This window comes from Rattus norvegicus, chromosome 4, assembly GCF_021556685.1.
Source record: "Rattus norvegicus strain SHRSP/BbbUtx chromosome 4, alternate assembly SHRSP_T2T, whole genome shotgun sequence".
NCBI lineage: Eukaryota > Metazoa > Chordata > Mammalia > Rodentia > Muridae > Rattus > Rattus norvegicus.
This window is the reverse complement of record NC_141537.1, coordinates 14,500,029-14,518,377: the sequence shown is the minus strand read 5'-3', so window position 1 is coordinate 14,518,377 and position 18,349 is coordinate 14,500,029. Positions and strand designations below refer to the sequence as shown.

At 42.0% G+C, this 18,349-nt stretch overlaps 2 protein-coding genes across 8 annotated transcripts in view; one reads left to right on the top strand and one right to left on the bottom strand.

The window, feature by feature from the left end:
* Ccdc146 (coiled-coil domain containing 146) overlaps nucleotides 1–12,175 on the bottom strand; it is a 144,842-nt gene extending 132,667 nt beyond the window's left edge. For 3 of the 6 annotated variants that reach the window (XM_087658550.1, XM_087658551.1, XM_087658552.1), the window contains exon 1: nucleotides 11,633–11,805. The gene's annotated coding sequence lies outside the window, so the exon portion shown is untranslated. 6 annotated transcript variants of the gene reach the window in all.
* Fam185a (family with sequence similarity 185, member A) overlaps nucleotides 11,974–18,349 on the top strand; it is a 55,400-nt gene continuing 49,024 nt past the window's right edge. For both annotated transcript variants that reach the window (NR_172647.1, NM_001395612.1), the window contains 2 exon segments: nucleotides 11,974–12,633; nucleotides 15,380–15,489. Coding sequence is in view for 1 of the 2 variants with exons in the window: in NM_001395612.1 (NP_001382541.1) it covers nucleotides 12,225–12,633; nucleotides 15,380–15,489 (519 nt within the window). In the remaining variant the exon portion in view is untranslated.

Below are 18,349 nucleotides of genomic sequence, written 5' to 3'. Positions count from 1 at the left end.
TTCTGTAACATGAAAGCCACACATGTTATTTTTCCCTCCTGGGCACGCATGCTCTCTGATCGTTCTGTTCTGTGTAACTGTGTTCTTGTGAACGACAGGGAAACATGACCTTGTGTTCCTTACCCCAGAAGCCCAGTGCTGTGGGTTACCAGGTGTCTGTTTCCACAGTAACTCAGAGACAAACATCTTGGAGGAAGGAGGAACTCTGAGAAACTTCCATTTATTTATTTTTGTTTCAGTTTCTAAAAGTGTTTTTTAATCACATAAGTGTCAAATGGTTGGTAAGAAAACACTGGTAAATAGTTGTAAGACAATCTTAAATTACAGCTCTGTGATCCTGTGTGTATTTCTTTTGAAGAGCACATTAAATGTCTCACTGAAAGCTTGCACTAAGGAGGCTTTGGTGTGAGGGATGGAATACTGAGGAGGCCATCTTAAATAAGGCTCACTCGACCCATTTAGTGGGCAACAGCAGTATCAGACACTACCAGTTTGACAACCCTAAATGCAACCACTAAAATAATTGCTTTTTCCTGCGCAGACCTTTTATTCTTTATTCTATGTACAATTAGCCAAAATTCAGACAATGACTGAATTGAAGCATTTTTCAAAAGCTATAGAGGAAATTTGGGGAAGACAGCATGAAAAGCATCTCTCTCTCTCTCTCTCTCTCTCTCTCTCTCTCTCTCTCTCAGAGACAAAGGAAGTAAGGGAGGGAGGAAAGGAGAGATGGTGGACGGTTGTTTCTGAGAGGAAGCTGTTAAAGTTTTACACACACTACACGGTTAATCTTAAGTTATGTACACGTGTAACCAACAGTGACCCTCCTACTTGCCCAAACTGTGGAGAACCCAAGGCTGTGTTCCAGCACAAACCTTGCTCTGTGGGATGGGAGGATGGATGGACACGCTAAGTCTTCTCCTCCACTGAACTACCTCTTGCCTCCCTCTCTCCACAGCCATAGTGTTCCAAGCACAGAACCAAGACAAGCGCCTTACTCTCCCTTCAAATTCCTTCTTGGACATTTTCCTCTTTCTTAGAGTTGGTGGCAGAATGGTCACAGAGACAGGCATTGTCTCTAACATAGATGCCTGGCTGTCCTGTCAGCATGAAGGAGACACTCATGCCCAATGACCATTCACTGTGCACCGATAACAGCATTTAAAAGCCCTTGGTAAACAGATCATTCAGATAACACTTCCCTTCCTCTATTTCTAGCATATACCATGTATTTTTCAATCATATACCATAAAAATTATCTACATTTTGTAGGGAAAGAATTTGAAATTCAGTGAGGATAGAGGATGCACCCAAGATCATCACTAATAAACAACAGGGTTTATTAAAACTATGACTTATGGTCCTTAGCCATTTATATTACATCTCATTTAAGACTTTCTCCATAGATCTGGAAAGATAGCTCAGCAGTAAAGAGCACTTAACTGCTATTGAAGAAGACCTGGGTTGTGCTCCTAGCACCTACATCAAGTAGTTCCCAATGTCCTCTAATTCCAGTTCCAAGGAATATACTCCCCATCTTCTGACCTCTACAGAGACCTGCATGCATGTGCACCCATTAACTCACTAGGCACACATACATAAAGTGTTTAAAGATTCCCCCAATGGTCTTGGAAAAGCCCTTTCTTCTTAGGCTTTTGCAATAGATGACTACTCCCTCCTCTTTCTCCCCCCCTCCTTCTTCTTCTTCCTCCTCTTCTTCTTTTTCCTCCTCTTCCTTTCCCTCCTCCTTTTCCTTCCCCTCCTCATCTTCCTTCCCCTCCTCCTCTTCCTTCCCCCCCTCCTCCTCTTCCTCTCCCTTCTCCTCCTTTTCCTCCTACTCTTCTTTGCCCTCCTCCTCCTCCTTCCACTCCACCTCCTTTTTCTTCTCCTCCCCCAATCCCCGACACGGCCTGGGGGTCACCACTTTAAATTGGTCTCCAGGCATGGAAACTGTTATTTGAAGTTCAGAGTCCTGTGTGACCTAAGTAAAATCTTGAACCTCTAGCTGTCCCATCAGCTGCTAAAGGGGTTGACAGTGATGACCTGAAATGGAGCGATGCCTGTGAAGCCTCAGTCCAGAGCATAGCAGCCACTCCACCATAACCGTGAGCGTCCACCCACCACTGGCCGGTTCTTTTGTCTTGGGTACACAAGCTCTGTGAGCTGGTCCTGTCCAGGAGTTTAACACAGAGCTCTAATCCGGTATTAGTGTGAATGCAGAACAAACTACAATGGGAGGTTTGCTCTCCATAGTACACCATAAGATCTAAAACATAGGATTAGAATTGTGTAGGACATTGGATATTGAAGAAAAAGAAAGTGAGCAAGACAGCCTTCAAAATGTCCTTAGTCAACTCCAAGTCAGTGAAGAGCCACCATGCACAGCACGTGAAGTAGGTCAAGTTTCCCCTCCCAAGTCTATGTATTTCACAGTCTCTCTTTTTGGTTAAGTAAGCATTTCCTGTTTCAATGCACCGGAAGTGAAACTCCACATTAGTCTTCCTCCACAGAGTCACTTACCTAAGCTAGTTGCTCTAGAAGACAAAGGCTTATCAATTACAGGATTAAAACAATATTTTACCAAATCAGTTTTCCTACCTTTGCGTTGGAAGAAGAAAAAGAAAATAAAATAAATAAAACAAATTTAAATAAAAACAAATACTTAAGTAAAATAAATTTAAATAAAAATGTCTAAATAACACAAACCTAAATAAAATAAATATTCAAATAACACAAATCTAAACAAAATATTTAAACAATGCAAATCTAGATAAAACATTCAAATAACACAAATCTAAATATTTAATTAACATAAATCTAAATAAATATTTAAATAACATAAATCTAAATAAAACATGTAAATAACAAAATCTGGATAAAATATTTAAATGACATAAATCTAAAGAAAATATTTAAATAGCACAAATCTAAATAAAATATCTAAATAACAAAGCTAAATAAAATAAATATTTAAATAGAATAAATTTGTATGAATATTTGGATAAATTATATTAAATAAAAATACATTTCTCAGTTGGTGATGAGAAAAATGTCTCACACAGCTCCCTCAGAGTACCATATCAACCCAGAACCTTATCTTAAAGAAGGAAACAGTTTAGAGCTCAGGCATTTAAGAATATCAATGTGCTGATGAGGAAATTTGGGAACAGCAACAAGGTATCACCACTCTTATCCACTGAGATGATGAGCAAAGAGACCCGGATGAGGAGGGGCAGAGACACGGAGCGGTCATAGAGTGGTGAGAGACAGATACTGAGTTTGGTAGGGAAAATAAAACCCTAAGAATTCTTTAAGGTATGACATGAGCGACTAGTAAAGGAGCTTTGGGAACTGTACAGTTGAGACCAGATGGGGATGTAGAACTCCCAGAGGAGGATAGATACCATGCCCTCCCGAGACTCAGTCAGATGTCTGTCTCTGGAGGGACCAACACCAAACACTCATCAGAACCATAGTGGTAATGACCAAAACCTGAGGTCTCATGTCCAGAAACAAGAGAGGAAAAGAATATCAGGAATGAAGTTCTGTAGTCAATTTTACTGATATACAACTGTGCATGATAAAAATCACACTGATAAGTGTATAATGTGATGAGCTCTTACAGATAGTGACTGTAACCCAGTCACTACCAAGACCTTCCCATTGCTCTAAAGTTTTCTCCTGTGTCCTTTCCTACGAGCTCCTCATCCCACTCGGCTCTGCTATGAAATGGATGCTACACGCCAGCCACATGCTGCCATTTATGTTAAAATCTAACTCTAATTGGTGGTATTGGAGGTAGGGCCAGTTGGAATACCAGGCCATGACTGGGACTGGTGCCTTTGAGCCAGCAGAGAAGAGGACAGAGTGCTACTTAATTCTCCTTCTGACACACAGGGACACAAAGTGTACGTAGCCTGCTGTTCAGCAGGGCCTCATTTGAACGTGGTTATGCTGGTTCTCTCATACTGGACTTCCAGCTGTCACGACCAAGGAAAATTCCTCCTGTGATGTAGAAGTGACCATATCTGCACTACTTTGCTACTGTTTCCTAAAGTAAGACAGAAGCATAGACATGTTTGGCTTCTGTGTTAATTTCTTGCTGGATTCGATTCTACTGCAGACATACACTACAATTTACTTCTCATTTACCAGTTGAAAGACATTTCATGTGTTTCAAGGTTTAGGTTAGCACAAATAAAGTTGCTAATAACATTACAGGGTGAGTCTTCTTCGTATGACTATATATACCTCTGTCTTGGGTAATAAGGTAATATTTATTTAATTTTCTGGGAAACTGCAAATTGGTTTCAGATATGGTCACACCCTTTTACAGTGAAACTTAGCAGCAAGCAAGGGTTCCTGAGATGCTGTACCCTTGCCAACACTTGGTATTGTCAGGATTTCTAGCTGTAGACATTCTAGGGATTGTTGAAGTGGCTTGCAGTTTTAATTTACATAAATTAATTGTTTATGCTGTACATATTTTCAACTCGGTATTTCTTATCTCCACATTTTCCTTAGTAGGATGTCTGTTAAGGATATTGGGTTGCTTTTAAAATCTGTTACTGAGTTTTAAATCTTTTGCATGTTTTGGATAATAGTCCTTTACAGAACTTGCCTTTTGCAACTTTTTCCTGTGTTAGATTTACTTCTCTTTCTGCTGTCTTTCAAAGATCAGTTTTCCTTTTAATGAGATACATTGTTTATTTTATGTATCATGTGTTTTGAGCACTACCTAAGATATCCTCAGCATCCTCCCGCATTTGGATTGTCTCCTATAATCTTCTAAAACTTAGCGCTATGGTTCCCATGGTGTGATGATGGCTCAGAACAACAAAACCAAGTGACCATGGAAACAAACTAAGTGACCCCTGAAACCATGAGTCAAGATAAATCTGCCCTTCAGGCTGTTTTTGTTGTTACAGTACTAAATACGTCTGATAAACTTAACCTTACATTTTAGGACTGATCCTCATTTGGATAGACTAGGCTTCCTCACATGCTTTGACCCTGTGTTTCCGTGTGTGAGGGGAACATTGTTCTGCAGGGGGTTTTGTTTTGTTTTGTTTTGTTTCTGACAATATCTTTGTCTGGTTTTGTTAAAAACACAATGCAGGTGAGATGGTTGTGGGCAAGGGCTTTTAATCCTAGCACTCTGGAGGCAGAGGCAGATGGATTTCTGTAATCTGAGAGTTCAAGGACAACCTGGTTTACATAGTGAGTTCCAGGCCAGCCAAGACGACACAGAGAGACCCTGTCTCAGATCCCATGCGTCCCCTCACAGGACAATGCAGGCCTCCTAAAGTGAGTTTGGAAGGATTCTCTTCTAACTTTTTTTTTTCTTTTTTCTTTTTTTTTTTTCTCGTAGCTGGGGACCGAACTCAGGGCCTTGCGCTCTACCACTGAGCTAAATCCCCAACCCCTCTTCTAACTTTTGGAAGAGTTTTTGTAGGTATGATTTTTTTTTTTCTTTTCTTAAAATGTTCAACAGAATTCACCACCAAGTCTTCTGCTTCACAGATCAGACGGGGCTGTCTGTCTGTGGGTGGTTCCTAGGGCTCACTATTCACATTTACACAGGGTAAAAGCACTCTCCATCTACAGCTCTCTACCATCTATGGAGTGCTGAGCTGTGTAGAGATCAGGATACAGGACAGATCTCTTCTCAACACCCTGAGCTCTCCGGCACACTCCCACTGGCATTGCTCTTTTGACAGCTTGGTGTTTTATTGCTGTCAATTTCTCCAAGTCTTAACTAAATTTTTGGCTGACTTCCATGCTTATGTAGAGGTGAAGGCCATTTTTTTTTTTTTTTTTTTGCCGAGATCAAATGTAAAATCAAGGATCATTTTCCCAAGTCTTCTCATATAAAATTCCCCTGTACTTTCTTTCTAGCTTTTTGTGGTTTCTTTGAACTTGAGAGACTAGATTCTATCATAATCTTACATTATGCTGTCACTTAGGGACCACGGGCATCCCCTACATCCTCGCTCCACCCCTTTCTCTATTAAAGGCTCAATGTCTCATATTCTGGTGTCCGTGCGACCTGACAATGCCAGGGCAAATCTGAGTGGAGCTGGCCTTGTGGCCGACAGAATAAAAACAAACAGGGATTTCCCTCCTTTTTCTCCATCTGAGAAGTCTTTTGGTCCTCGTGGCTTTCAGTTTAGCCCACAGGAAAGGTATAAGATAAACAAGGGAAACGAAAAACACAACGAAATTGCAAAAATATGTTCATTTCCTTATTCGGTTCCTTGTACCTTATAGTTTATACTCATTTCCTGTATGAATGAGCCAGCTTATGTTAAAGAGGTAAAACCTAAAGACAAATGAGATGGTGAAAAATTAAAGACTTTCCCATGACTACAAGATTACAAGCCTTAGGATGAAGCTGTTCTTCACCAGCCGGGAGGGAAGCATCCCGACTTAGCTGTGAACGGAGCGCCTCAACATTGAACTCCTGGAGAAGAGAGATCAATAAGAGATTTAGAGGCCACGATAGGAAATAAAGCCCCGGAGGAGGAGGAATGGTGAAAGGGAAACAGCAGTGTGCATGCTGAACGCACCATAAATAAATTTCAAAATAGTTCAAAGAGGCAAAACTGAGGCAGAAAGGAACTACAAGGCACAGAGCAATTTTAAAGAGAAAGTAGATTTGTAAAGGAACCAAATCAACCCCCTAACGATGAAGACACGGGCATGAGGAAGAAAATGTGGGGCTAGAGAGATGACCCAGCCATTAAGCAACTTGTTGCTTTTGCAGAGAACCAGCATTGGATTTCCAGCATCCATGACAGTTTCCGGGGATCTGACATCCTCTTCTGAGCTCTGCAGGCTCTAGGCACGCATGTGGTGTGCAGCGCAGACACACATTCAAGCAAAGCATTCATACACATAAAATAAATCTAATTAAAAAATAAGGAAACCCTTTCGGGACGTTAAATACAAGATTGGCTAAAATTAGGAAAGAATCGGCAGATATGAACCCAGATTCGAGCACATCCTCCAGAATGAGAGAAAAACTCACAGCATACAAACACAGCTAAGGTGCACGCATAAGGAATGCAAATTTCACACATATCCAGATAAGAGCTGAGCAAATGAGAAAGAAAATAAGGAGAGACTGTGTTTATAAATTGAAGACTCACATAAAGAAAGCAGACTTAGCTGAAGAGATAGGTCAGTGGTTAAGAGCACTGGCTACTCTTCCAAAGGTGCTGAGTTCAAATCCCAGCAACCACATAGTGGCTCACAGCCATCTAGAATGAGGACTGATGCCTGCTTCTGGCCTGCCAATATACATACAGCACTAAAGTAGTACATAGAGCACTAAAGTAGAAATAAATCTAAAAACAAAACAAGAAAACAACAAAAAAACAAACAAGAAAGGATATTTATTTTTGAGAAAAACAAAACCAAACCACATTACCAATTAATGCTCTCAGAAAGAGAAAAGTGTACACAGTACACTTCTCCCCTAATTTACCCTGTTACCTAAAAGAAGAAAAGATGTCAAAGAAAATTTCAGACTAATAACTCACATAAACATGAAATACACAAACTCTCATTAAACCATTAGTTGAATCCACCAACTTATACAGAAAAGATAATACAATCAAAGTTCATCCAGGAATGAAAAATGGTTCAGGATTTAGAGGCCCAATTACTGTGAGATATCACCACAGTAACATTTCAAAGCGACCGTCTGGTCCTCCCAATACTTATAGGAAAAAAAATCATTTAAAATATAGTATCTCTCAAATAAAAAGTACATTGGGAGTTAAACATCTTCAAAGGGGCATCTGAAAAATCTGCGGCCACCTTTGTGGTTGCCTGGGAGATCCAAATGCTTCCCCTGAAGTTTCAAGTTAGCCAGCGAGCTCTGTGAAACATCACAGGGATGGTTGCCCATGGTGATTTCAATGGGTCTACCTACATATTCACTCTATACTTCTCAGGAGAGATAGCTATTAGTGGTTTGAGTGTATCACTGTCTCGTGAGAATAGCAGAAACTGCAGACGGTATGTTTTAACGTTGATTGTAATTCAGAAGTGAGCACGGTCTCATAGCCTTCATCCCTTTAACTGAGCTACTTAATCCTCTACTTTTTCTTCGGAAAACTCTTATGCCCTCTGCTGTCTGTAAATTGAACGTAAAGCAATAATAAAAGTCACCAGCTCCCACATTGATTTGGTAGGAAATACTCCACACACTTGCACTTATATTTGTATGCTAAGAAGTTCCCTGAATTTCTGAGACAGCCTTGGGGGTCAATACAGAGGAAGAAGTCCTTACTGTTTCTCCCTAGTAAAGATGCCAAACGTGATCACTGCTGATAACACGCAAAAGATGTAATCGTCCCACCTCACTGCTCGGAGATAACCGTCATTTATAAAGTGGTGTACGTCCTTCCAGAATTGTTTCTGTGATATGATTCTATACTAAATTTATTATTGTTGCTACAGAATTGAGATCGGACTATGCATAAAGGTTAGTATGTGCTATTTTACCCAATATTATATTATGGATTATTTCAGGATATTTTTTAATTGCTATATGATATTACAAATATAAAATTTATTTAAGTATTACTCTCTTATTGGGGAGTAATAAGCTCTCAAACTCTAAGTGTGTGGTTTCAGACCTCAGGACAAGGGACTGAGGCCTTATATTTTACATTTGATATTTTACATATCAAAGCAGATCTGGCCTCCAGGTTCTCCCAGCATCCCTCAGTCCCCACCTGGCGTACCCTGCCTCCAACCTGAACTTGCCAGCCCAGGGGCTGTGCTATCCTTCCCCTAAGGGCTCCTCCCTATATAATCCTGGCATTTAGGTTTCCTTGCTGTCCTTCTCTCTCTCTTCTGTGCTCTTTCTTTCTCTCTCCCCCTTCTTCTCTCTCTCCCTTCCCATGGACTTCCCTGGCCTCCTTTCTTGGGGCCAATGAACTTGCCCGCCCAAGAGCAGCTTTCCAATAAACCTGCATTTAATATACTCTAATCTGGCTTAAATTGGCCTCACCCAGCAGAGAAATAGCTAATAATAAGCAGTCCTATTAAACAAACAAACAAACAAACAAACAAAAAACTCGTACGTTTGTAATTTGACGCCTTCATCCCTCAAAACCCGGTTTTAGGGGCCATAACAGCTTCATCTTATGTTTCTCAATCTGTTTCTTCAGCTGTCGTGCAGGGAGAAGAATAAGTCCTTCTTAACAGTGAGACAATGCGTGGGAGCAGGCTGTGAAAACTCTATCAGACACTTACATGTAGACGAATCTGATACTTGTCAGCTTGTCGGGCGTTAGTAACGTTAATGTCTTACACCATTCTTACTCCCCATCAGATTTCCAGGTTCCAACCTCGTAAAACCAGGAAGGTAATTCTTCAACAAGTTTTAGTTTCTTTATTCGGAAGTGATGGAATAATGACTATGTCACAGATATCATTATGGCTCAGTGGCCAATTCTATTCATTTAATCTTTCTCAGAAAAGGAAAAATTACTATAGAAACAGGGTAATTTATTAAGGGTGCATATTTAGTCCAAATATATACAGCACTTCCACAGCAAATCAGAGTGCAGTTTCAACTTGCTCGTGCCTTTTTCAAACGTCAAAAAGTATGTCTCTGTGTTTTCATAAAAAGCTAATTTGAAGACTAATCTGAGTATATACGTCCACATGGAACCCAAGCCAATGGCGTGACTCACTGAGTGGGCTCCTGCTTATCATGAGATCTGTGTTATAGCCTCCTGAGGCAGGAGGCAAACACAGGAAACGATGGAGACCTGAGAAGGAAAGAAGCCTTCATTCTAGAGCCTGGCAGTGCTTGTCACCAGCAGAAACAATATTATCTATGATGGTCACCAATAGAAAGTCACTATCTCTTTTATAGTGATATTTCCAACTTAGGTTGTTGAAGGAGCAAGGAATCACATGTAAGACCTAAACATATGTGGCCTTTCTTCTTTCCCAGCTATACACCAGGAATTTTCTAGAAATCTTACCAAAAACCCTATTTCCAGTAAAGGACATGTCTTAATCCCTTTTATAATTCTTGTGACACATGGTTTTATTTTAGCATTGCCATCCAATCCAAGACATCTCTAGAGCTATCCTATAATCACACTTATTGAAAAGGGGGAGGGAAAAGGTTTTAAAGAAGTTTCCTAGAAATCCTTTGAGGCATAACTTGAGAGTCATTAAAAGAATGAATCTGTAAGACTTCTGCCAAGGCGCTTAAGGGCAAGCTCAAGAGAGCCTGAGAGGTTTACACCTGTGCTCTTGGATATGACTCTTTCTCTCCCTGAGTGAGCAGTCACCCCTACCAACCCCGGTGCTGCTTAAACCTGTGTTTAGAATCTCTTTTGAATCAACCCTCTTTCACACTAGCTTCTCCCAACATTTTTTTTCCTGCAGAGTCAAGAGTAGGTTTTTCCTCAGTGGAAGTCCTTAAGGACAGGGGGTTTCTCAGACGGCTGACAGAAGGGCTGGGCTGCCACAGTGCCATCACCACTACCATAGTCGTCACTAAGAGAATAACACGGACACTGGCAAGGACTTTATACCTATCGCTCTATCATTCTAGGTTCCAAGAATTGAGAGGGTCACATGTTTGGCTGAGAGTTCCAATCTTTAAAGGTATCATTTTATTTATTTATTTTGTACTCTATTTGAGACAGAGCTCTCAGTATATAGTCCAGGTGGACCTCAGATCTGAGATCCTCCTGCTTAGACTTCCCAAATTCCGAAAAACTACAAGTGAACACCACCACATTAGACTTAGAATTAGTTAAATCTGTATGTGAGGGAATTAGGGAATTATTTGAAGACTGTGGAGAAAGGGGGAGAAGAGTAGGCAAGTATGGATGAAATCATGTCCACAGCCCACATTTTCCATTATCTTTACTGCCTACTGAATAATAAACAGAAAAGAGTTAACTTCTAGAGTTATTTAGCACAGTCTATATATCAAAACTAAGGCCATGAAAATAATCTGACATCTCCTAACATGTCTTATTATCTTAGAGAGGAGGAAGAGAGGGAGAGAGAGAGAGAGAGAGAGAGAGAGAGAGAGAGAGAGAGAGAGAGAGAGAGAGAGAGAGAGAGATTTTATTTTATCACTAAGGCCAAGGATCAGTTGCAGGGAAAGAGCTCTAGATTGCTCTCTAAACAAGTTCAATTGTCTCCAAATCTCTTAGCAACTTAGAAATATGTCATTCCTAAAATACTTTAATCGTTTTGTAGACCGTACATCTTTGTTGTCCATTGTTTCATTTGATACTTGTGGGAAAAAAGAAAAAAGAAACCTTTAACACGATGCAAGAAAAACGTCATTTTACATGCAAACAGTTAAGACCCTAAGGCAACCAATGACTGACCTAAGGTCACTTACAATTAAGAAAGAGCCAGGATTCTAACACTTTTCCAATCTAGTATTTTCTAAGAGGTAGTTTCCTTAAAGGGCTGAGAAGGGAGGAAACAACAGAATGTGTCTATCCTCTCTTGCTAGGGGGATTCTCTATTCCAAGGGACCCACATTAGTTTGGTGATGTTTGGTTCTAGCCATCTAAAGAGGGTATTCCTAACTTTGAATCTAATTCCCATCTATAAACATGGTGCTTCTTACCCTTTCTTTTTGTCCTGATTCTTATTTTTCTCCGTGTGTTTTGGTCTCTGGGGTCTCACTTCAAAACTCCACCCTCTCCAGAGTCGCGTTCTCCGTATCCAAAGTAACCACACAGCTGAAATATTACCTTTCCATTGGTCAGTTAGATTAAGGTTTTTTTTTTTTCTTTCTCTGATCTCTTGGCCAATGGGCTTGAAGCAACAGGAACGCAACAGGGACTTCTCTACCAATCGGCTCTTGTCACTCTGCCTATTCGTCGCATTGTCTCATGGGATATGTAGTTTCAAAGCTACCAGAACCCCTCAATGTTTGGCTCCTTTAAAACTACATCTCCCGACGGCCTCCGCCAAAGGGGCGGAAATAGGTGGCTAGTCAGGGTCAGGGCTTCAACAGGACGCTTTGACGTTTTAATTTTCCTACCGGCATCGTTTTGAGGCTGAGATTTAAGTCGTTAAGTGCTGTGCTGGGACTTGGCTCGTTCTTCCTCAGCGGAACCGTGCTTACGGTCGCCTTTCTGACTGGCCCGAGGCAGCTCGTGTTTCGGGCTGTCTCAGGACCCGCGAGCCGAGGCTGAAGGGTTCCGAGGGAGAGCATGTTCGGCCGCCTCCCTCCTTGCGCGTCCCGGGTGCGGGCGGGCGCCTTGTTCGGAGCTCTGGGGGCCCGGACATGCGGCTCCGGTGGGGCCGAGCGGCGGGGCTCGGTGCCCGCGAACCCTGGGGCCGGCCTGGCACGCGGGGATCTGAGGGAGTGGACGCTGAGGGTGAGCCCGTTTGGGCGGCTGAGGGCGCGGCTCCCATGCCACCTGTCCGTGAGGCCCCTGGATCCCCTCGCGCACCCGGACGGCGACCGCGTGCTAGTGGCGGTGAGCGGCGTGGGGAGCGGGACGCGTGGCCTAGACAGCCTGCAGGTCAAGTATGACGCTGCTCTGCAGGAGATGGCCATTCTGTCAGACGACATTGATCCCGAGGCGTCGGTGGAGGTGAACGCACCCGTCAAATTTGGCAAGTGATGTGAAAACGGGTTTGGGTCGCAAAATACCGTCTCACCTAGTTGGCCCTTTCCGGGGATCTCTTTTCTAAAGCCACACTCCTGGGTTCCTGAGTAGTGTTTAAGCGTTAGATTCCCGATTCCGGAGGAAAATTAAAACTGAATGGAAGCTTGTATTGGAACAATCTGAATCTAATTACATTGTGGAGCCCCATGTTCTTTTTTGTCACAGCCATTAGCATCGTTCAGCGTTGAGGTTTCCTGATAACTATCCAGTGGTTTGGTAGTCCACATCTTGGGGCTCTGGTCCCTAGTCAACTCTATGTATAGAGGCGTCCAGCTAACGTAGGAAAAAATACTTGCTTTCCAACAGGCTCCCAGGAAAGTATGTGTATTCATGTAGGCATGAGTAAATTCTCTGGGAATAACAAACTTTGAAGCAAGACACATATTTAAGGCTGCCTGGGAAAATTAATTATGGTACCTGCAAAACGTTTCTTAGGTGTCTGCGTCCCATTATTTCCCAGATGCAAACTGCTGAGCACACATATTTTTCTAGAAAGGTTTCTCGAGGCTCTCATTCTTCTTGGAACTGAAGGGTGGTGTTGCTGTTGATACCAATAGCACCATTTACCTCTTATAAGGTTCTTTTTATTAACCCTCACTGTCACGTAGTAGGGTGGATGCGTTTGTCCCCACTTCAGATGAGGACGAAGAAATGAAGGAAGTATCAGAAGACACACAGTGTAACTGAACAAACAAAAGGCCCCGTGCATGGTGGCGTTATGAAATTTGCTTTCTTAGATGCCTTTCCACCTTAAATACAATAGGCAGGGCTAGGATTGGAGCTGACTGGAATGGCTCAGCCGTTAATTGTGCTTTATTTCGTCTCAACTCCCAACTAGCCTAAATGGATAAGAGACCATACCTCCAAAATATAGTAATCTGAAGGTGCTGTTGGGTTTTTACCACGGTGCAGAGTAAGCTGGGTATCAAAGGAAAGGGAAGCAAAACTTAAAACAGCTCCTGGGAGATGGATATTACCCCTGCTGGCTCTCCCAAATCACCTCATTGCTGCTTTTCAGGGCGAGAGGCCTGTTCCCAGTGTAGTGCCTCGATTCCATCGGCCCCTCAGATCTACATAGCTGATCGTATTGGTGTTTGTTCCTCCAGCTTGTGATAGAGTGACCCAGTGGGTGTCCCATTACTGCTGCTGCTTCGAGCCTTAATTGCCTCTCCTACTTCCCAAAGAGCAAGTGCTTCAGATCCCTTCCTTGTCCGTATAGTTGTCAGGTCTGCCTTGTTTCTTGCTAGTGACAGGACTCAGTTGGGCAGTTCTGTTTGTATCAGTGTTTGGCTTTTGTACTCTCTTTTCCTCTCGAGTGTATTGTTGCTCATTTAACCCATTGTGGTGCAGTTGAGGAAATTCATACTGTAACAATTAAAATTGTAGCATTGGGTCCCAATCACTTGCTTTGGGGGAACATAATTGTGCTAGTTAGTTTGTCAGCTTGACACAAGCTAGAGTCACCTGGGAGAGGGAACCTCAATGAGAAAATGCCTTCATCAGATTGACCTGTAGGCAAATCTGCATTAATCGAGAAGCATTGATTAATGATTGATTAGGGAAGGCCCAATCACACAGGTTGGTCCTGGGTTGCATTAAAAAGAAAAAGTCAAGCTGAGAGACTCATGGCGAGCAAGACGGTGTTCCTCTGATCCTTCTTCAGTTTGTGCCTGACTTTCCTGCGTGATGGACTGTAAGTTGGGAGATGAACCTTTCCTTCACCAAATGGTTTTGGTCAGCGTTTTATCACACCGAGTTAGCAGGACAATAGTGTAGGTCTCTGTACTCCAGCGTAAGGGGATCATTAATATCAATGCATTGCATACTCATCGTCACTTTTTAGTCTTTGCTATTGCTGTTTGTCTGTCTTGTTTGAGACCGTCTCTTTACAGAGCCCTGGCTGTCCTGGAACTCAGTGTAGGCTAGGCTGACTTTGGACTCAGAGATCCCCCTGCCTCTGCCTCCTAAATGCCGAGATAGAAGGCATGCACCACAACACCATGCAATCATTTTGTTTTTATAAAGAGATATCTCAGGTGACACTTTAAATTGCAGTCAAGAAGACCACCTGTTGATCCCTTTTTTCCAAATTTTCTTTTAAATGCACTTCTATTTATCCACACTCTTGTGGCTTTAATCCTTATTACTCAGTTTTTAAAAGTGTCTCTGGTTATTCCATGTGATATAGTTGCGTGGTAATATTTCCATGTTGGGGCTGTGAAAGGCTAAAGTAGACTGATCTGATCACACACTGATCCACTCTATTGTTCTTTAAATTAAGGGGATGACAGGACAAGGCTAGCCGACTCAGCTGACTTTCGATGACTTGTTAGCTTGCTGTTGTATCCTTATTCATTTCTGTGTGTTCTTTTGGTGGCATGGGGTTTCCACGATACTCCCTAGGAGACTAGAGCACCTGCCTACGAGGATGGCTGTCTCAGTGCCTTCATTCCCACCTGTGGTATTGCCTCTCTTGATGATACAAGCCAGGAGCTATGATCTCTAAACTGCCAGAGAGGCCCTGCCTTCCACCCTGCTGCCTTAGGAAAGACCTCTTGTTTTCAGAAAGAAACCATACTGATCTCCGACTCAGTGCTGCAGCGAATCCCTGAGGATCTGGGAATCTAGGGAACATTAAAATACCCCGAGGCCTAGGAACTGACCTTTTTCTTCTTTTCTGCTTTTGCTTCTAGATTTAAATATCGAGTCATCAGGGGCTGGCTCTGTGAGCGTGCAGAATATTGAGTGCGATAGCTGTAAAATTGACACTGAGCAGGGGACCAGCATCTTGCAGTCTGTGAAGGTAACTTTGTTCCAGTTGCACAAATCCCTTACTGCTACAAACTACAAGGCTTAGTTTGTTATTTAGATGATCCTCTTTCATCTTTAGAGAGTCTTCAAAAATTTTGCCTTAAAAAGCACAAATAGCATCTTTGAAACTTTTATATAATTATAGTATCATAATTATTATTATAGACTTCATTTCAAAATGTAGTAAAACTCCAAAGTATATTTTTTTAGGATTTTGAGATACTATATAACTAAAAAAAAAAAAAGTACTTAAAAACATGTACTAAAAAATGTACTTTAAAAAAGGAATTAAACTCTATCTTGAAATTACTGAAGTTAATTTAAAACTGAAGCATCATTGATGCAGAGTACATTTTGCAACATTTTCTTTTTCTTCTACTTACTAAAGTACATGGCAGATTTACCGAGACTTTTAATGTGGGTTAAGAGGGTCAGGCAGGCAGTCTTTTTTTTTGTTCTTTTTTTTTTTTTTTTTTTTTTTTGTTCAGGCAGGCAGTCTTACAGAGCAGCATATGATTCCTCCTGTTTGGTAATTAACATTTTTACATTCCATTTTCTTAAAATGAGATTGGTCTGAGCCATAAGTGTTTCAAAATATGCTCTCTGGGGAAGGTCCCTCTTCTCTCTAATTATTACAGCATTTGCAGGGTCAGAACCCATACTTTGACGGCTTCACTGAATGCGGTCACCTTTGGGCTGTAATTTCTGAGCTTTACCTTTAGAAGCAGTGAGAGTGATCCTGTTTCTATCTCACTGGTTCATTTGTCCACCTTTATCTGCATACCTGCTTTCCCTGCCTGTCTGCAGATGTGGCAGCTTAAAAGAACTAATTGTGCAAACATCATAAAAGAATAAGGATACCCCAGATAGCGTTTTTAGCATATAGTTGGTTTGGGTTCTTATAAAAAAAAATGCAATAAAATCTTCATCTTGAATGACTAACTGAATAAGAATACTGTAATTTCTTTTCTTCCTTTGAAATGCTTATTCACTCAATGATACTTCAGTTTTGGTGAATTAATTTCAGTTATTTCAAGACAGAGTTTAATCCTTTTTTTTTTTATTTTGTATTTGTTCTTTACGAGAAAATAAAGCTATGAACTCACAGTCTTTACAAATATAATAGCTCAAAAAAGACTTAGAACTGAAGCAATACTCATTCTTCTGGCTTGTTGCAACTTGCCACCAATTAGAGCCCGCTGTGAAGAGAGAGCCTTAACTGAGGATCTGACTTTCGGATTGGCCTGTAGGCTAGTCTGTGGGGGCATTTTCTTCATCAATAATTGATATGGAGGGTCTAGCCCACTGTGGGTGGTGCCACCCCTAGGCAGGTGGTCCTAGGCTGTATAAGAAAGCAGGCAGAGGAAGCTAATGAGCAGCCCTCCCCATGGTCTCTGCTTACATTCCTGCACAGGGTAGGTTCTTGTCTCAGCCACTCTCAACGATGGACTGGAATCTGTAACCCAGCTCTTACCCAGTGTTGGTTTTGGTCATGTTTCATCTCAGCAGCAGAGAAAGACACTAAGATACTAGCCCTGTACTAAGAGAATTATTCTTGTAATGTGGCCTTAACTAACTTACACTCATAAATGTAGACACTTTGGTAAGATAGCTGGCCTAGGTTTATAGAAATATGGTAAAATATCTTAAATTCATGATAATCTATTAATATGTCTTTCACTTATTTAGCACCAAACATAGGGTTATGTATTCTTAGGGTTTCTATTCCTGCACACTTCGCTAGAGAAAGTCAGGACTGGAACTCAAGCAGGTCAGGAAGCAGGAGCTGATGCAGAGGCCAGGGAGGGATGTTACTTACTGGCTTGCTTGAATTCCAGTCCTGACTTCCTTTGGTGATGAACAGCAATGTGGAAGTGTAAGCTAAATAAACTCTTTCCTCCCCAACTTGCTTCTTGGTCATGATGTTTGTGCAGGAATAGAAACCCTGACTAAGACAAATTGGTACCAGAATTTGACAACCTGACCATGTTTTGGGGAGGACTGTAGAAGAACTTTGGAACTTTGAGCTAGAAGAACCACTGAGATGTTAAGAGCTTCTGTAGGAGCTTGGAAGATAATGTTGAGAACAGTGCAGAAGATGGAGGCCTGGCTTGTGAAATTTCAGAGGGAAGATTAAAGACTCTTGTCAGGGATGTTGCTGTTTTGATTGTGACGATTCTGTGTTTTTGATTAGCTGGGGCTGAAGAATCAAGTGTGATTAACAAGATACCAGAACTACTAAAGCAAACCTTTGAGTTACTGGGGCTATTGATGCTGGTCAGCTGGAGCTAAGAAACTAGTGGTGATTAAGAAAAGACCAGGATTACTGAGGTGAAGTCTTCTGGGAAGTGTTTTCTAAGAGCACAAAGATGCTGTGTTCCAGAGATAGCCAAGGTTGTACCTGGTGCTGCAGTTGTACTTGGTAATATGTAAGGAAAGTCACCCAGGTGGTACTGGTTTTGAAGGCAGGAAGGGGTCATGAAGAGCAGTTGAGGGCTGGGCACTGTGAGAGGCCATGGAAGGCCATTGGTGAAGGTGCAGCCTCAGTTGCAATTGATGGCCCAGGACTGAGGGGGTCATGCAAGGTAGTTGAGGCTTGGCACCATGAAGAGAGCCTGTGAGAGGCTATTATTGGTGAAGCCTAGCTGCAGCGGAAGACAGCAGTGTTTTGGAGATGCCAGTACCATGAGATGACCACCAAGAACAGCAGCAGCAGTGGAGAACGGGCATCTGGAGCCCAGAAGACAAGGTGTGTGCTACAAAGGGCAGAGCTGGAGAAGGGACCTAAGCCCTTGGAGGAGCCCAGAAGATCGTGAGTGGATCCCAGACATGGGATGGTTGGAGTTTGATTT